Source organism: Conger conger, chromosome 9 (genome assembly GCF_963514075.1).
Source record: "Conger conger chromosome 9, fConCon1.1, whole genome shotgun sequence".
In the NCBI taxonomy this organism is placed as follows: domain Eukaryota; kingdom Metazoa; phylum Chordata; class Actinopteri; order Anguilliformes; family Congridae; genus Conger; species Conger conger.
This window is the reverse complement of record NC_083768.1, coordinates 36,615,813-36,634,887: the sequence shown is the minus strand read 5'-3', so window position 1 is coordinate 36,634,887 and position 19,075 is coordinate 36,615,813. Positions and strand designations below refer to the sequence as shown.

The following is a 19,075-nucleotide window of genomic DNA, read 5'->3' as shown; positions in this document are numbered from 1 at the left end:
CTCCACTCCGTTATTCCCAGATATTCTCTCACGTTCGTTGAGACCCAAATGGTTTGAAATGCTGTAAATAACTGTAAAGATGGGCTTTCGTTGTATGAAAATGGTTGCATGGTTGTATTGGTCGTAGTCCTCATTTTTGGCCAGAGCCTGTCTCAAGAGATGGCGGGTGGTTTCTGTTCCGTCTCGCACGAGATAGATCGAAATCCAGCCCCTTGGTGTGGAGTTGGATGTGTCTGCACACGCTGTGTGTGATGTGTGATGTGTGATGTGTGTTGTGTCTTGTGTCTTGTGTGTTGTGTGTGTGTGTGTGTGGTGTGTGTGGATGCTGAAATGACCCCCCTCTGCCCCCCACAGGCCAGCAGGATGCCAGCTGTGTGCTGTGTGACAGCCCTGGGGACGTGCTGGACCTGCTCTTCTGCACCAGCTGCGGTCAGCACTACCACGGGATGTGCCTGGACATCGTGACCACCCCGGTGAAGAGGGCCGGCTGGCAGTGCCCCGAGTGCAAGGTCTGCCAAACCTGCAAGTGAGTCTCACCCTGCCCCCCGGGACCCTGGGAAATGTGGTCTGCCCGTGGACTCCCGTGTGATGTGTTCATCCATTCATTAGACTGTAGGCTGGTTTGAATGCGCTGTTTCTCAGTTTTGAGTACCACTGGAGTCCGTGCCATGCCCTCTGGGCTGGGTTTGTAGGCCAGCGAGGCATAGATGATGTCTGTACCCTTGAGTAAGGGACTGTACCCAAATACACTTTGGAACTTCAGCCATTTTATTCAGCCGTTTTACTCCAAAACGGGAGACATACAAATTTTACACGCTAAAATGAGGGAACTACGGTATAAGTTCCCCTGTGTTCAGTGAGTGTGGTGTTCAATGAGTTCGGTTCAAGCAGAAATGTTGTGATTGGGTGAAATGGAAGAAGCCGAGTACTCATCTCGGGCTTTTTTTAAGATGTTTTTTCTTTTCTTCTTCACAAAATTATTTTTTTTTATTTGGTTTTAGCTTTTGATTCGCCCTGATGTATTGAGCCAGGGAAAGAGCGAGGACACGGGGGAGAGAAGTTTCTGCGCTTTTATGCGCGTGTGTTTTTCTCAAGTAAGCTGGAGAGGAGGAAGATCAGAAAGGAATTATGGGATGGCTAGCAGTAAATCTGTAGAGGGCTGCTTTGGAGTGCTGGGGGATTTTCGAGATATTGACGCGCGGGCAGGCTGGAGCGCGAGCAGACTAGCTATCTGGTATGCAGCGCAGCGGCTAAGGTCTCCGCAGGGCAGAGGCTAATTAGCTGCATTTGTAATGTACCTTTGTAATGTTTGAGACTTGCTACACCCCTGTGGTGTATGGGAAGAAAGCGCGAGCTGGTCAGACCTGACATCACCCGTGACTGTCCCCTCCCCCCACCGTGGGCTCCAGCACGAGGAAGAACTGCAGAATGAACTGCCTCTGCCAAATGTGGTCTGAGCCCCTAAATTAATGCAGGGGTGGCCTCCTCAGTTTGGGAGGGGTGCATTTTGCTGTGTTTTTTTTTGTTTTCCCCCCCCCTCAAACCAATTTCCCTGGCTCCATTGATTTGAACAAATCGATCAGCGCAGTTGAATCAATCAGTCTTCAGCTGAAGTTTAATTCTCTTTTTTGTCTTAAGGAAGGATGAAAGATCCCTGTGTAATTGATCAGGCTCACAGTTCTCTATGTGGTGACTAAATCTTTAAAGGATTGGCGCTAACTATTGCTCTTAAATGGATCACGAAATCCAGGCTGATCGGGTCACCTTAGGACTCGCGTTCATTGACATATTGGAGAGCACAATCAAAGGAATTATCCCTGCTTCTAGGTGGGTTTATCTGAGTGTTCAGCTGGCCGGTACCTGTGGCTCTTTGTTCTGTAGCGTCCCCCACTGGTCAGTTTGGTGCTTGCGTTCTGCTCGCTAAAGGTGCACATGAGGTCTTCCTCTGACTCATATCTGTGTGAGCTTGGCTTGTGGGCTGGGCTGTGATGCGAGGGGCTGGTGACATCATGTGTTCTGGCAGAGAGTGTGGGCCTATCTATACTCCCCGCATCAGCTGTGCAGATTGCAGTATGACCATGCCTATGTGCAATAAAAAACATTTTTCAATAAAATTAATTCCTATAAAATGCCCTATTTCCAAAATTGTATCCTGATTTCTAATATTTAGTTTTGAAAATAAAATGTATAGAAATATATCGGTAGCTTAATTTTGTTGCCATACTGCTTAATTGTGTTAACCAACGCAGGCACCAAACCATGTTTTGTTTTGCTGGAATGTTGGCCAAAACGTGACATTGCATGGTTCCCTGTTACCCAACCACAGCCGAGCACAGAGGACTGTTTTATCCAACCCGAGGAACCGAAAAGCTGCCGAAAGAGCTCTGCAGAAACGGGCCAAATGACATTCTGACATCAAATGATGTCCTTGTCCTTATTTGGCACAAATCTGCATCGGGCAGACATTTTGTAGGGGGCCTTGATTAATGATGGTTTACTCGCTGCCAGGCCTGGTGGACTGATAGCGACTTCATTAATCTGCAGGACTAGGGACAGGCTTTGCAGTATGGATCTTTAGTGGGCTTGGAGAACTGTACCACTGGACTGTGTATACAGCAAGTTTACACACTGCTGATAAGAGTCAACCATTCATCGAGCAGCTGAATGGCATTTTCTAATATTTTTGTTAGTAGCTAGTAGGCAAAGTACTAGATAAAGTAGTAAAATAAAGAAAGTAAAAGAACTCAATAAATACTGATTTGTTATGCGTAGATGACTTGGTGCCTCTCCAGAATTAGGCCTTCTGTATCATGTCCATTTTGCCAATAATCAGTGCCCTTGGCGCTAACTGTTGTTGAACATGCTTTCTTATTTTCATTTAACTTTTAAACACACATTTTCCCCTTGTTATGTTTCAGAAACCCTGGAGAAGACAGCAAGATGTTGGTGTGTGACACGTGTGACAAAGGCTACCACACCTTCTGCCTGCAGCCTGCCATGGACTCTCTCCCCACCAACGGCTGGAGGTGTCAGGTGTGTGATGTGGCTGTGAGAAGCGCTATCTGTCGTGTTTTGACTTTTTATCGCGGGCTGGCTGCTGCCGTCTCATCACCCTGCAGGCTGCTATCCCCTTTCTCCCGTTACGTGCAGTGGAGAAGGCCCCGGGGACCGTGTGTCAAGGGCGCCTGTGTCTCGCTTTCACGCCACGCCTAAACAGAAGGGACTGAATCCGCTCCTTCCTCGCTCTTGAGGATAATGCGGGCGTGAAACCCTGGCGACCCTGAAAACCGCGCTCCTGTAGCTGGGGAAAGGGAGCCGTGTGAGCGGTCGGCTTGCGGCTTGTGACGGCCCGAACCTCCCCTTTAATTTGCGCCTTTCGGAAGAGGAAGGAGTGCCGGCGGTCGCTGTTGCTCGGCTGCATTTTGTTGAAAAAGAAAACCAGTGCTGGAGAAGGAAGCACGGCTTTGGCGGTGGCACAAGTCTCGTGATGCCCTTCTAGATTTCCTTTTCCTGCCACAGGAAGCCATATGTTTCTTTAACCTTTATACCCATGTTTGGTCTTGTGGTGGACCTTCCACTGCTCAATTAGAGAATGCAAGTAAACAAATATCATTAAGCAACTGAGCTGTAGACTCGCATTGCCTCTACTGTGCTAATGGGCTAAAGTCAGTTCTAGTGTCTGTAGTGATAATGGACTAAAGTCAGTCTCAGTGTCTGTAGTGCTTACAGATTAAAGTGGGTCGCTGTGTCTCTACTGTGCTAATGTATGAAAGTGAGTCTCAATGTGGCTGTGCTGCAAATGGATGAAAGTGAGTCTCTGTGCCTTCTGTACTCATGGACTGCTGTGAGTCTCAGTGTCTCTGCAGTGCTAATGGATTAAAGTGAGTCTCAGTGTCTCTGCAGTGCTAATGGATTAAAGTGAGTCTCAGTGTCTCTGCAGTGCTAATGGATTAAAGTCAGTCTCAGTGTCTCTTAGTGCTAATGGATTAAAATCAGTCTCAGTGTCTCTGCAGTGCTAATGGATTAAAGTGAGTCTCAGTGTCTCTGTAGTGGTAATGGATTAAAGTGAGTCTCAGTGTCTCTGCAGTACTAATGGATTAAAGTGAGTCTCAGTGTCTCTTAGTGTGAATGGATTAAAGTGAGTCTCAGTGTCTCTGCAGTGTTAATGGATTAAAGTGAGTCTCAGTGTCTCTGCAGTACTAATGGATTAAAGTGAGTCTCAGTGTCTCTGCAGTGTTAATGGATTAAAGTGAGTCTCAGTGTCTCTGTAGTGGTAATGGATTAAAGTGAGTCTCAGTGTCTCTTAGTGCTAATGGATTAAAGTGAGTCTCAGTGTCTCTGCAGTACTAATGGATTAAAGTGAGTCTCAGTGTCTCTGCAGTGTTAATGGATTAAAGTGAGTCTCAGTGTCTCTGTAGTGGTAATGGATTAAAGTGAGTCTCAGTGTCTCTTAGTGTGAATGGATTAAAGGGAGTCTCAGTGTCTCTGCAGTGTGAATGGATTAAAGTGTGTCTCAGTGTTTCTGCAGTGCTAATGGATTCAAGTGAATCTCAGTGTCTTCGTAGTGCTAATGGATTAAAGTGAGTCTCAGTGTTTATGCAGCGCTAATGGATTAAAGTGAGTCTCAGTGTCTCTGTAGTGCTAATGGATTAAAGTGAGTCTCAGTGATTATGCAGCGCTAATGGATTAAAGTGAGTCTCAGTGTCTCTGTAGTGCTAATGGATAAAGGGAGTCTCAGTCTTCGTTGTGCTAATGGATTAGTGAGTCTCAGTGTTTATGCAGCGCTAATGGATTAAAGTGAGTCTCAGTATCTCTGCAGTGCTAATGGATTAAAGTGAGTCTCAGTGTCTCTGTAGTGCTAATGGATAAAGGGAGTCTCAGTGTTTCTGCAGGCCTAATGGATTAAAATGAGTCTGTGTCTCTGCAGTGCTAATGGATTCAAGTGATTCTCAGTGTCTCTGTAGTGCTAATGGATTAAAGTTAGTTTCTGTCTCCATAGTGCTAATGGATTAAAGTGAGTCTCAGTGATTATGCAGTGCTAATGGATTAAAGTGAGTCTCAGTGTCTCTGTAGTGCTAATGGATAAAGGGAGTCTCACTGTCTCTGTAGTGCTAATGGATTAAAGTGAATCTCAGTGCTTATGCAGTGCTAATAGATTAAAATGAGTCTCAGTGTCTCTGTAGTGCTAATGGATAAAGGGAGTCTCAGTCTTCGTCGTGATAATGGATTAAAGTGAGTCTCAGTGTTTATGCAGCGCTAATGGATTAAAGTGAGTCTCAGTATCTCTGCAGCGCTAATGGATTAAAGTGAGTCTCAGTGTCTCTGTAGTGCTAATGGATAAAGGGAGTCTCAGTGCCTCTGTAGTGCTAATGGATTAAAGTGAATCTCAGTGCTTATGCAGTGCTAATGGATTTAAATGAGTCTCAGTGTCTCTGCAGTGCTAATGGATTCAAGTGATTCTCAGTGTCTCTGTAGTGCTAATGGATTCAAGTTAGTCTCAGTGTCTCTGTAGTTCTAATGGGTTGAAGTGAGTCTCAGTGTCTCTGTAGTGCTAATGGATAAAGGGAGTCTCAGTGTCTCTGTAGTGCTAATGGATTAAAGTGAGTCTCAGTGTTTCTGCTGAGCTAATGGATTAAAGTCAGTCTCAGTGTCTCTGCAGTGCTAATGGATTAAAGTGAGTCTCAGTGTCTCTGTAGTGCTAATGGATAAAGGGAGTCTCAGTCTTTGTCGTGCTAATGGATTAAAGTGAGTCTCAGTGTTTGTGCAGCGCTAATGGATTAAAGTGAGTCTCAGTATCTGCAGTGCTAATGGATTAAAGTGAGTCTCAGTGTTTATGCAGCGCTAATGGATTAAAGTGAGTCTCAGTGTCTCTGTAGTGCTAATGGATAAAGGGAGTCTCAGTGTCTCTGTAGTGCTAATGGATTAAAGTGAGTCTCAGTGTCTCTGCAGGGCTAATGGATTCAAGTGATTCTCAGTGTCTCTGTAGTGCTAATGGATTAAAGGTAGTTTCTGTCTCCATAGTGCTAATGGAATAAAGTGGGTCTCAGTACTTCTGCAGAGCTAATGGATTAAAGTGAATCTCAGTGCTTATGCAGTGCTAATGGATTAAAATGAGTCTCAGTGTCTCTGCAGTGCTAATGGATTCAAGTTAGTCTCAGTGTCTCTGTAGTTCTAATGGGTTGAAGTGATTCTCAGTGTCTCTGTAGTACTAATGGATTAAAGTTAGTCTCTGTGTATCTTAGTGCTAATGGACGAAGGAAGTTTCTTTGTGCTAATGGATTCAAGTTAGTCTCAGTGTCTTTGTAGTGCTAATGGATTAAAGTCAGTCTCAGTGTCTCTTAGTGCGGATGGATTAAAGTGGGTCTCTGTGTATCTTAGTGCTAATGGATGAAGGAAGTCTCTTAGTGCTAATGGATTAAAGTGTGTCTCAGTGTCTCTGCAGTGCTAATGGATTAAAGTGAGTCTCAGTGTCTCTGCAGTGCTAATGGATTAAAGTGAGTCTCAGTGTCTCTGTAGTGCTAATGGACAAAGGAAGTTTCTTTGTGCTAATGGATTCAAGTTAGTCTCAGTGTCTCTGCCGTGCTAATGGGTTGAAGTGATTCTCAGTGTCTCTGTAGTGCTAATGGATTAAAGTTAGTCTGTGTATCTTAGTGCTAATGGACGAAGGAAGTTTCTTTGTGCTAATGGATTCAAGTTAGTCTCAGTGTCTCTGTAGTGCTAATGGGTTGAAGTGAGTCTCAGTGCCTCTTAGTGCGAATGGATTAAAGTGAGTCTGTGTCTTTGTAGTGCTAATGGATTAAAGTCAGTCTCAGTGTCTCTTAGTGCGGATGGATTAAAGTCAGTCTCAGTGTCTCTGAAGTGCTAATGGATTAAAGTGAGTCTCAGTGTCTCTGCAGGGCTAATGGATTCAAGTGATTCTCAGTGTCTCTGTAGTGCTAATGGATTAAAGGTAGTTTCTGTCTCCATAGTGCTAATGGAATAAAGTGGGTCTCAGTACTTCTGCAGAGCTAATGGATTAAAGTGAATCTCAGTGCTTATGCAGTGTTAATGGATTAAAATGAGTCTCAGTGTCTCTGCAGTGCTAATGGATTCAAGTGATTCTCAGTGTCTCTGTAGTGCTAATGGATTCAAGTTAGTCTCAGTGTCTCTGTAGTTCTAATGGGTTGAAGTGATTCTCAGTGTCTCTGTAGTGCTAATGGATTAAAGTTAGTCTCTGTGTATCTTAGTGCTAATGGACAAAGGAAGTTTCTTTGTGCTAATGGATTCAAGTTAGTCTCAGTGTCTTTGTAGTGCTAATGGATTAAAGTCAGTCTCAGTGTCTCTTAGTGCGGATGGATTAAAGTGGGTCTCTGTGTATCTTAGTGCTAATGGATGAAGGAAGTCTCTTAGTGCTAATGGATTAAAGTGTGTCTCAGTGTCTCTGCAGTGCTAATGGATTAAAGTGAGTCTCAGTGTCTCTGCAGTGCTAATGGATTAAAGTGAGTCTCAGTGTCTCTGTAGTGCTAATGGACAAAGGAAGTTTCTTTGTGCTAATGGATTCAAGTTAGTCTCAGTGTCTCTGCCGTGCTAATGGGTTGAAGTGATTCTCAGTGTCTCTGTAGTGCTAATGGATTAAAGTTAGTCTGTGTATCTTAGTGCTAATGGACGAAGGAAGTTTCTTTGTGCTAATGGATTCAAGTTAGTCTCAGTGTCTCTGTAGTGCTAATGGGTTGAAGTGAGTCTCAGTGCCTCTTAGTGCGAATGGATTAAAGTGAGTCTGTGTCTTTGTAGTGCTAATGGATTAAAGTCAGTCTCAGTGTCTCTTAGTGCGGATGGATTAAAGTCAGTCTCAGTATCTCTGAAGTGCTAATGGATTAAAGTGGGTCTCTGTGTATCTTAGTGCTAATGGACGAAGGAAGTCTCTTAGTGCTAATGGATTAAAGTGTGTCTCAGTGTCTCTGCAGTGCTAATGGATTAAAGTGTGTCTCAGTGTCTCTGCAGTGCTAATGGATTAAAGTCAGTCTCAGTGTCTCTTAGTGTGAATGAATTAAAGTGAGTCTCAGTGTCACTGCAGTGCTAATGGACTGAAGTGAGTCGCAGGGCCTTCCCTGTTCTCAGCCTTTGTACCCTGCTGACTAATGTGTGTAAGGGGCGAGGAGAGTGTGTGGGCGATCATCGTGCGTCAGAGGTGACGAGGAGTGGACTGAGATCCCCAAGATATCTCTGGGTCCCTCAACATCTGGGGGGGGGGGTGTTGTTGTGCAAAAGCACTTGGTCTGTTTGAAATGATTTTCAGTTGCGCTGAGCCTCTCGGGACTGGCGATCACAGATTGGGCGGGAGATTCTCTCTCTCGCGCGCTGCTGCCGGCGTCCCCTGTAGAGACCTGCGCTGCAGACCGTGCTGCCATCCCGTTCCGCTCCAGAGCTCAGAACTGGGTTCCTCTCTCTCTCTCTGGAGCAGACAGACAGGACGCTGTCTCCTCCTGTCTGCCCTCTGACGGACAGCTCGGTCTGAAGGGCCATTAACACACGGCTGGGGACCGGGTCAACGAGGGTTGCCGGATGCCCAAGCTAGGTTTGCCTGGTTTTCAAATAATTTGTGCAACTCCGGTTCGTGGTCCCTTCTGGGTAATTAATAGCAATAACTGAGTGGTAGTTATTTATCAATTCATGTCTCACCCACTCGGACAGCCCTTGGGCCAGTTATATTTGGGTTGTTGTCCTGCACCTGTGCTGAAGTGCCACAGAGGGTCATTTGTGTCATTTGGCACGATTTGTATCTTTAATTTATTCCCCTCATTCACCCGTGACCCATTTAGTAGAATATATTGCTATGTTACAGGCAACTGCTGTCATATGTCTTTGGACTATTTTTGGAGGTGATTTGGGTATGAAGTTTGAGATTGAAACTTTTGCCATGGCAGCCTCTTTCCCGTCAGCGGAGTGGGGCCTGGCACCCGGCTTCCCGTTTTGTGTCACTCATGACGGCAGTTTGCGTCGCTAGGCAGCTGCCGTTGCTGTGGTTGCGTTACCCCTCACGAACCTGGGCTTGGCGTTTAGCCGCGCCTGCTCTGCCTGCTGCGGTTTCTTCGATGCTAACTCAGCAGCTGAACAGCCGCCCCCACCCTCCTCCCTCGCCGCCCCCGAGCCAGCTGCTCCGAGAGGCCCCCGAGTCTCCACCGCAAAGCCGGCTCTCGCTCTGACTCTCCTCTCGCGTGCGGTTTGTGCTCGTGGTTTCCGTCTGAGTGGAGCTCGCCGTGTTCGGAGCGCGGCGTCAGGGTTCCGGCAAGAGAGGCGAAGCGGCGAGGCAGGTCCGGGGCGAAGCGCTCTACGTTCACACGTCTGACGACGCAGTTCTGAGTGTGAGGACTGCAGGGCCGTGGGCCTGTTTTTTTACCGCGCTTTAGCACAGACATCGCCCAGGTGGAAGAGAATGGGCGTTAACTGTGTTTGTGTGTGAAGTGGGCACTGTACTTTAGCACAGACATCGCCCAGGTGGAAGAGAATGGGCGTTAACTGTGTTTGTGTGTGAAGTGGGCACTGTACTTTAGCACAGACATCGCCCAGGTGGAAGAGAATGGGCGTTAACTGTGTTTGTGTGTGAAGTGGGTGCTGAAGTTTAGCACAGACATCACACAGGTGGGAGAGAACGGGCATTGTCTGTGTTTCTGTGATGTGGGCCCCGGCTGTCTAACTCCAGCCTCAGGGCTTCAGCTGGCATAAGGACAGATAAGCGTGACCCGGGGAGAGAGGACTGTACGCGCGTCAGAGCGCCACTACAAAGCGACAGGGCTGTGCCTCAGGAGAGAGGCTTTCTGACGGTGCGCTTCACCTGCAGGCTTCTGCCAGCGGCCTGCTCCGGCACCTCCTCGGGCTCCAGAAAACCGCTCTGGTGTCATCTGCCGTGCGGTCCACCGCTGCAACACGCATGGAAATCCGCTTTGTAGAGTGTGCGGTGCTATAACGAAGGAAATGAGAGTAAGGGGCTGTGGAAATATCTACCAATGGGAGGTGGAGGCGGCATAACCGTCCCAGGATGCAATGGGGTCACATCCTGTGGAATGATGTTACCGTGTATTAGGAGGGAATGATGGAAAGCCTGGGTTAGCCAGTTTCCCTCGTGTAAATCTGTGGTTACCTCCCAGTCTGGGAAAGCATCCGCTCCTGCCGGGGCAAATTGGGTTATCTCAGCTGGTATCCATCGCAGCCCCCCCCGGTCCTCTCTGCAGATGCTGAGTGTGATGACAGGGCCTGCTGTCAGACAGGCCCCCGGCCCAGCCCCTGGCACTGACGGCCCTTCCTAAACTCGCTGCTCAGACCTGAGTGATGGGTGGATGACAGCTAGGGTCCAGTCAGTCTCCTGTCTCTATGGACCACTAGACCTGCGAGAGACCGACACACACAGATGCATGCGTGCAGACACACACTCACTCACTAGCGTGTGTCTGAGGTGTTTCTTGTGAAGTGGGTCATGGCTTCTTTGTAACACTGTGACTCAGAACTGCAGTGTGTGTGAGTGTGTGTGTGTGAGTGTGAGTGTGTGTGTGTGTGTGTGTGTGTGTGTGTGTGTGTGTGTGTGTGTGTGTGTGTGTGTGTGTGTGTGTGTGTGTAACACCGTGACTCGTTCCCCCTGCAGAACTGCAGAGTGTGTGAGTGTGTGAGTGTGTGAGTGTGTGAGTGTGTGAGTGTGTGAGTGTGTGAGTGTGTGAGTGTGTGAGTGTGTGTGTAACACCGTGACTCATTCCCCCTGCAGAACTGCAGAGTGTGTGTGTGTGTGTGTGTGAGAGAGAGAGAGAGAGAGAGAGAGAGAGAGAGAGAGAGAGAGTGTGTGTGCGAATGCGTCTGTGAAACACCATGAATCTCGTTCCCCTGCAGAACTGCAGAGTGTGTGTGTGTGTGTGTGTGTGTGTGTGTGTGTGTGTGTGTGTGTGAGAGTGTGAGAGAGAGTGTGTGTGCGAATGCGTCTGCGAAACACCATGAATCTCATTCCCCTGCAGAACTGCAGTGTGTGTGTGTGTGTGTGTGTGTGTGTGTGTGTGTGTGTGTGTGTGTGTGTGTGTGTGTGTGTGTGTGTGTGTGTATATATATATATATATGTGTGTGTGTAACACTGTGACTCTCGCTCCCCCTGCAGAACTGCAGAGTGTGTGTGCAGTGCGGCTCCAGGACCAGTGGTCAGTGGCACCATAACAGCCTGCTGTGTGACGGGTGCTACCAGCAGCAGGATGCCGTCTCCTCCTGTGCTCTCTGCCGGACCCCCCTCACCCCAGAGGGACAGAGAGACCTGCTGTCCTGCCACGCCTGCAAGAGGTGAGCGCACTCACAACCTGTCTGTCCTTTCCCAGTCCCCCTCTCGACTTAACCCATCTGTCCACACTCACAGTCCCCCCACTGCTTAACCCATCTGTCCACACTCACAGTCCCCTTCTCTACTTAACCCATCTGTCCACACTCACAGTCCCCTTCTCTACTTAACCCATCTGTCCACACTCACAGTCCCCCTCTCTACTTAACCCATCTGTCCACACTCAGTCCCCCCACTGCTTAACCCATCTGTCCACACTCAGTCCCCTTCTCTACTTAACCCATCTGTCCACACTCACAGTCCCCCCACTGCTTAACCCATCTGTCCACACTCAGTCCCCCCACTGCTTAACCCATCTGTCCTCACTCAGTCCCCCCACTGCTTAACCCATCTGTCCACACTCAGTCCCCCCACTGCTTAACTCACAGTCCCCCCACTGCTTAACCCATCTGTCCACACTCAGTCCCCTTCTCTACTTAACCCATCTGTCCACACTCACAGTCCCCCCACTGCTTAACCCATCTGTCCACACTCACAGTCCCCCCACTGCTTAACCCATCTGTCCACACTCAGTCCCCCCACTGCTTAACCCATCTGTCCACACTCAGTCCCCTTCTCTACTTAACCCATCTGTCCACACTCACAGTCCCCCCACTGCTTAACCCATCTGTCCACACTCAGTCCCCCCACTGCTTAACCCATCTGTCCTCACTCAGTCCCCCCACTGCTTAACCCATCTGTCCACACTCAGTCCCCCCACTGCTTAACTCACAGTCCCCCCACTGCTTAACCCATCTGTCCACACTCAGTCCCCTTCTCTACTTAACCCATCTGTCCACACTCACAGTCCCCCCACTGCTTAACCCATCTGTCCACACTCACAGTCCCCCCACTGCTTAACCCATCTGTCCACACTCACAGTCCCCCCACTGCTTAACCCATCTGTCCACACTCACAGTCCCCCCACTGCTTAACCCATCTGTCCACACTCACAGTCCCCCCACTGCTTAACCCATCTGTCCACACTCACAGTCCCCTTCTCTACTTAACCCATCTGTCCACACTCACAGTCCCCCCACTGCTTAACCCATCTGTCCTCACTCAGTCCCCCCACTGCTTAACCCCTCTATCCACACTCACAGTTAACAGCATTAACATAAATATATATATATTTTTATTTATTTTGTTATTATTATTATTATTATTATTATTTTTTACAATTTTCCTCCCAGAAATTCTTATAATGAAGGCTATCGCCCTTTGCACATAATAAAAATCATGAAGTCATTATCGGGGAGGTTTGTATAAATTTTTTCAGTACGGTAGTTAGTGTAAGCTGTCAATCAAATCTGCTCCTTGTGCCTTTGCTGCATCTTTCAGGGGCTATACCTTCCCCCTCAAGGGAATTACTGTATTTCACTTCCTGTTCTCTGCAGTTGTTTGCATTGTATGTTGCACAGGTGCCTCGGTTAAATTCCAGTAAAAGAAACTATGTGATAAAATCATGTTTTTTAAAGATTCGCATTTACCAGCAGGCAACAAGTACACTCTATTCTTAATAAAAAGTGGAGTGAACAGATTGTACGTGATATGTTTGTTCAATATATGTTGTATGCAAAGTTATAGCTGCTGTGTATCTATCCTTTACATAAATAAAACATTAACCCCCCATTGTCTGTCCGGATAACAATATCAGGTGTATTCATTTCATGGGCAGTAGATTGAGGTCCACTTTTGGGTGGCTCTGTTTTGCCTGTCTGAATTGCCTGCACTCAAAATGTGATTTTGTGCTGGCCCGCTTTTGTTTTTTTTTTGTCTCACTCAGCAGAAATCAATATTATCTAAGAAATCATGATTTGTGTTAGCTTCTGCATTGTAAGCACGTGTCAGCCAGAGTAATATGCGGTTTGTAAGTCTTCCTTGCAGTTCCCATGGCAACCTGACCTGATTATCTTCTTTAGACTGTTAATTTGAGGCCAAATATAATAGGCAAATTATTTTTAAATGGATTTAAGATTTCACGGTTTAATTTTATTTGCATATATTCTTACATTAAAATTTTTCATGACGAGATCGTCTGAAAGTCATGTCTTGCTAAGAGACTGTCCTCAGTTTCCATTGTAAATGTTGAAGTGTGATTCACGGGGCTGTGTGGTGTTTAAAAGCGGCAGTTGGGGGTGCGGGGGTTGCTTCTTCATTAGCGCCCGACCCTGTGCTGCGTTGCCTTCGCAGCCGACGGCCTTCTGCTGCTGTAGCGCCCCAGCGTTTCTGCTCTAATGTCAGGGCCTCGCTGTGTGACTCTCCGTGCTGATAAGGAGCAGGCAGGGTGCCTGCCTACCTGGCGGAGCTCGGAGGTGTGGGCACGCCTTTCATGGGAGGCGCTGAGAAGCCCGCTCTCTCAAGGTGCGGCTTTAAATAAACCACCGAGCTGCGCGGTTTAAATAAGGTCTCCAAGGAAGGGGTGAAGAGGAGCCGGTGATAACTGCTGCTTCCGCTGCTTCTAGAATTCTCTCCCACACTTTTGAGTTGTTCAGTTGGCTAATTATCCTCATGTTTGTCCCGTAGGCAGAGTAATTGGCCACCGCTCCAAACATGCAGATTTAATTTGAGAACCATCCAATTGCAGTGACACGCACTGTCATTTCCAGCTATTAGCAAGGCGGTAAAAAAAAAAAACACAATGTCTTTCACAAAAATAATTTGTTTGTCGCTATTAAGCCTGGCTGAGGCGCAGGGTCAAAATGGCCGCCCACTCACCTCCCGCGCCCTTGCCTCTTTCAGGTGGCTGCACCTGGAATGCGAGCGGCAGGTGAAGGGAGACGCGGACCTCCAGGTCAGGGAGGACTACGTGTGCACGGACTGCAGGCTGGCGGAGCTGGCGGAGGACAAGCCGCAGACGGGGGAGGTGACGGAGGACGCGCCGGAGCTGTCGGGTAGGTCTCTGTCTCCGCCCGTTTCTCGTCTCTGTGAACGCGGTGGCCGCCGTTATCTGTCTCCGCCCGTTTCTCGTCTCTGTGAACGCGGGGGGCCTCAGGCCCCGGGGCCGCTGCTATCTGGGCCTGCTCGGTGAGCGCCGTGTTTGCTCAGCCAATTAAAGCCAGACAAAGGGACGCTGGCCGCCGTCGCCGTAGAGATAAGCGCTGGGATACGGGAGGCTGCGATGACGCGGCTGTGCGCTGGGCGGGTCCTCGAGCTGTTAAAGCGCAGCGGTGGGGCTGAAGAGGGGGGTGGGTTTGGGGGATGGGGGATGGGGGAGAAGGCTCCCGGCACAACGTTTCTCGTAAAGTGCTCGAGCTCTTGAGCGTTGGGGGACATTTGCATTTCTCCCTCACTGCTTTACCACAGTCGGGTTCCTCTGAGCTCTTTACTTATTTACGTGCGTCTGGTTTTGGCTGTTCGCATGGCTTATTGGTTGGTTATGTGCTGTGTGTCATTATGTTTGTGCCATTGAAATTGGGATATTGAGAAATTGCAACCACGGTAACCATGTTCATAACAAGGCAAGTTGAGAGGTTTTAGATGACGGTCACATTATCCATTTGCCTTGTGGAAGTCACCGATTTTTACACTGCTTACATTCTACCTGTATTTATATTTATGTACTTATATAATCTGCTGAAATGACTCCGGTTACGCTGCTGTCATCCCACCTGAGATTTGACCCCATAGCCTTCTGGCTAAAAGCCAAGCGATCTGCCATAGGTGAGCATCATTATAGAGGCAATCTGCAGCTCTATCGCACTGCAGAATTTGAGAGATTTCATGCATCTTCCCAGACTTTTCTGCATGGCCAATGAGGCAGGAGGATTAACCACACTGAGTGAGTGTTGCGTTGACAGTGCTGTTCATACTGTAGCAGTCATTGTGGGGCTGAGCTGGGGCCCTGGCTCTGAGCAGTGACAGAAGCCTCAGATTTGTCGCCAGCCCCTTTAAGTTTTGTAATTACCAGTCGCGCATTTCCCCTGGGTTATTTAGATGTTTTTGGACGACAAGGCGGAGGCCTTTGTAAGTGGAGAGGCTCCGCTTCCCTGACGTCAGCCAATGGGATTGAGATATTGTCTCCGCTCGGCGTTTTTTTCCCTTTCTTTTCCCCTCTTCGTTCTTTCTTTTTGTTTTGGGAGATCAAGAAACAATCTCCGGTGTTTGGATGGAGCCCAGAACGTTCTCTGAATCTCATCCTATTCTGTAAAAAAAGAAATTAACGCTCTAATTTACAGCTCTTTCCACACAAAGCCAGATGGTAGCCCGTCATCAAAACCCACAGCAAATCAATTTTCTTTGTAGCGGTGGAAATGAGAGCAGGCAGCGCGTGGGCCCTTTTGCAGACGGTCCGTTTTGTAGGGGGGAGCCCTTTGTGCGCAACGCGCAGGGGTGCAGGAGCCGTGCCGGTCCTGGCCTGTCGGAAACCAGGCGGCCGTCCCAATATTTACTTAACCCCCAAGGGGGGTACGCTAATCCAGGCCCAGAACACCACCTGTCGCCAGCACGCACGGACACGCATACACACACACAACACGCACACAACACACACACACACACACACACACGCTCACACACACACCCACACACTGGCTGGGGTGCAGGCCGGCTCCCATAGACGTCACATCAGTGTGCAGTGGATATGGACCAAGCGTTTAAACCTCCTTTACGCAAGACCGTATGTGACAACGCTGCGTGTCTTCACAGTGCCGTAGGGTTAATCCTCCGCCTTTTTTAATGAGTTTTGCTTTATGGAAGTTAATACTTTCAGATTTCATCACTTTTGTAAAAGTAAAAACAATCCTGCCTGCGTATCTTGTTTATCGCACATCTTCACAAGCAAGGTAGCACTTCCATCCTCATGTCTATTTCCCAACTGAGCTGTTAGAATGTTTGTAGTTAGAATGTTCTAGAAATGCACTTGGTGAGAATCGGCTGTAAATTGTCAGGCTGGCTTTCTCACCCCGTCAGGCATACTAATTGTATTACATGGCTACGGGCTCATCCCTGCCTTCGTGAACAAGCAGGTTTATCAATAAAGAAACAAAGGCTTCCCTCGCTCTACCCGTGTGGCGCCGCGTTACCCACCGTCTCGCCGGAGAGCACGTGTGTGACGCTGTGTGTGCGACTGCTAATTCACACCCTGTCTTCTGAGGCCTTTCCGACTAACGAGGGCATGCCAGACCTCTAAACGAACAGTGCAACATGCTGTAACCCCCCCCCACACACACACACACGCGCACGCACTCACTCACACCCCGTCAGGCGAGACGAATGGGCCCGTATCGATCGGCAGAGCCGCGGGACCAGAGCGGGGGCTCACACCTGACGGCTGAGGCCGGCTGCGGATAATGGGCCCTCAAAACACTTCCTGCGCCGGGCGCCGACTGACGGCTCCGCCACCCTCCATCCGTCTGAAGACGGATGCGCCAGTCAGCCGGGCCGTTTCCGTAGCCGCGGTAGTCCCGCGCGCAGCCCCTGTTACTCCGTGCTATTGGGCGTAGACGCAGGGTCGTTGACAGGCGCTCGGCTGTTAATGGTCCGTCCACTTTGTGCCGCGTGATTCCATTAGGATAATCTTCCGGATCGGAGATCCGATTGCCGGTGCAGCCGAAGGAAGCCGTTCCGGAAACCGGCAATTATGCAGGTGGTTGCCGTTTGAAGCCGTGCCACTACACGTATATCTGGTACACTTGTCAGCCTCTTATCTGTGTTAGATGTGCGTTTGTGATCCCTCTGTGGAGCTCGACTCCTCAGGAACAATATCCCTGAAATCCGTTTCTTAGTGACCAATAAGGTCCGGGTTATCTCTACATAATGGGAGTGGAATTACTTTGCGACGGTTGTGTGACGACATCCATCGATTGCAAAATTATATTATCAACCCGATAAAATCAAAGATGTGCATTTTCAGTCGTTTGAAAACGGTACGCCGTTATATCAGGAACTTCAATGGACCTGAAGTATTAAATATAATTACAGATTATAATCTTGCTCTTGTGGAGAGTGAAAAGAGGAGTACAGCGCATGAGATAAAGCGTCTGTGGAAGAATGGAGGGCGCAGGCCTTCGGAGACGGCGTGATATCCTCAGCGGAGCGCCGCTGCCACGCCCTGCCGGTCTTGCGTCAGATCCGACCCGGGCGGGGGACTGCGTTTCCCAGCTCCCCCAGCTCCCCTCGCTCCCCTCTGCCCGAGTTTGCTGCAGTTTCGCTTCGCCCCGGAAACCATCGCGCCTCCCGTCTGCGGGGAGCACTGTGAAAGCGCGTTGTCATGGTAACCCCTCCCCCCACACCCCACCCCCCCCAATCGCGTGCCTCGGGCGCCATGCTGCTCCGCGCGAGAAGCGCTCTGAGGGATCGGAGAACGCGGGGGGGGGGGGGGAGGCGAGATTTACCGAGTGCTGCATTCTGGGACTGGAGTTGGAGAGCAGGGCTGTGAAATGAACATGCGTGACCCCCCCCCTCCTTAGAAACACAGATAAGGTGTGAGCTCCTGTGTTGGAGTTTCTGTTTGTTTAGCAGCCTTCTGTCAGCCAATGCTGCCTACTGAAAGGTTTTCTCATTTTCTTTTAATGCCCAGACGCTATGTAATTACTGAAGTGCCATGGATGAATAAAGCCGTGGAGACCGATCCTAAATTAAGCACAAATCCTGAATGATTCTTTTTTTATTTTACGTAAAATGTGTATTAGATTTTTTACATTTACAAATAGACACTCGTCATTTCTGAATACTTTAAGGACCTCAGTCCAGCTTTTCCATCTCCTTGGAGAGTGGTCTGACCATGAGGTGACTCAGACGATGCCCAGAGAACCGGTGGGAGTTTCTCCATCATCTGCTGGTGCTATGAGCTCATGTGAAATGGATGAAAAATGGTGTACGTGCAGATGCCCAAACCGAAACGTGACTCGACGGGTGTCAATTTGATGTGTGCAAGCCTTTAGAATGGCCGCTTCCTGAGAGCTCGAAGGAGCAGTTCACTTGTAGCATTGATGGCACCAATTAGTAAAATGAAGTGCTTAAGTAGAAAACTGACCCTTAGGACTGGCGTTGATCACCAGCGATATAAACCGACGCATAAAATTAAATTATTTCGTTTGGCGTAAGAGCAGCATTTCAGACTGCCTGGAGGACAGACTCTGCGTGCTACCGGGACGTTACACAATAACACCGTGGGTGTGAGTGTTCGCTTTCTGAAGATAATTACCAGTCAACCCATGATGGGCAACGGTCTCTCTGCGCGGCCTCTCTTACGTCAAGCCGTCGGTGTCAAACTGGGATTCTCATCGATGGCGAATAGCCTAATCACAGCGCTATCATTGCAGCCTGTCCAAAGAAACCTTCATTTTAGGCAGCCGCTCTGCATCCGATCCTATTCTGCAGGCTTCCTCAGATCTCCTGCTGTGTGGTTATCAGTTCTGCCTTCTCTCTCGGTCCGTTTCTAAATGAAGCTGAATGGCGCTTTCTGAAGAGCTCTTAAGTTTCTCGGATGAAGTCTTCTGATGAGTGCACAGCCTGTATTGCCGGTGCACAGCCTGTATTGCCGTTGAATACAGGGGCTTCGTCCGCCAGTAGTGTGTGGGATTCATGTGTAATAAGAAGCAAATGTTTACCAAGTGCACCAATACCGAGTTTTGACATTTTTTGAGGTTAGATGCCCTGAGGACGTTTTGGCTCAATAACATAAAATTTGTTATATTTTTAATTACGGGGTTTGAAGTTCGACTGGGAAAATGTTAGGAGCTGTAATTGAATGCTGTCAAGAGGGCATTCTCAGGACATTGCAATGGCAGCCAAGAGTCAAGGGCACGA

General features: G+C 48.6%; 1 protein-coding gene across 8 annotated transcripts in view; it reads left to right on the top strand.

The window, feature by feature from the left end:
• The window catches only part of LOC133138029 (histone-lysine N-methyltransferase 2C-like), a 122,949-nt gene that overhangs the window by 45,864 nt on the left and 58,010 nt on the right, over window positions 1-19,075 (top strand). For all 8 annotated transcript variants that reach the window (XM_061256509.1, XM_061256506.1, XM_061256508.1 and 5 more), the window contains exons 9-12: window positions 355-526; window positions 2,919-3,033; window positions 11,114-11,289; window positions 14,066-14,217. In XM_061256509.1, coding sequence (XP_061112493.1) covers window positions 355-526; window positions 2,919-3,033; window positions 11,114-11,289; window positions 14,066-14,217 — 615 coding nt within the window. The remainder of the gene's footprint in view (window positions 1-354; window positions 527-2,918; window positions 3,034-11,113; window positions 11,290-14,065; window positions 14,218-19,075) is intronic.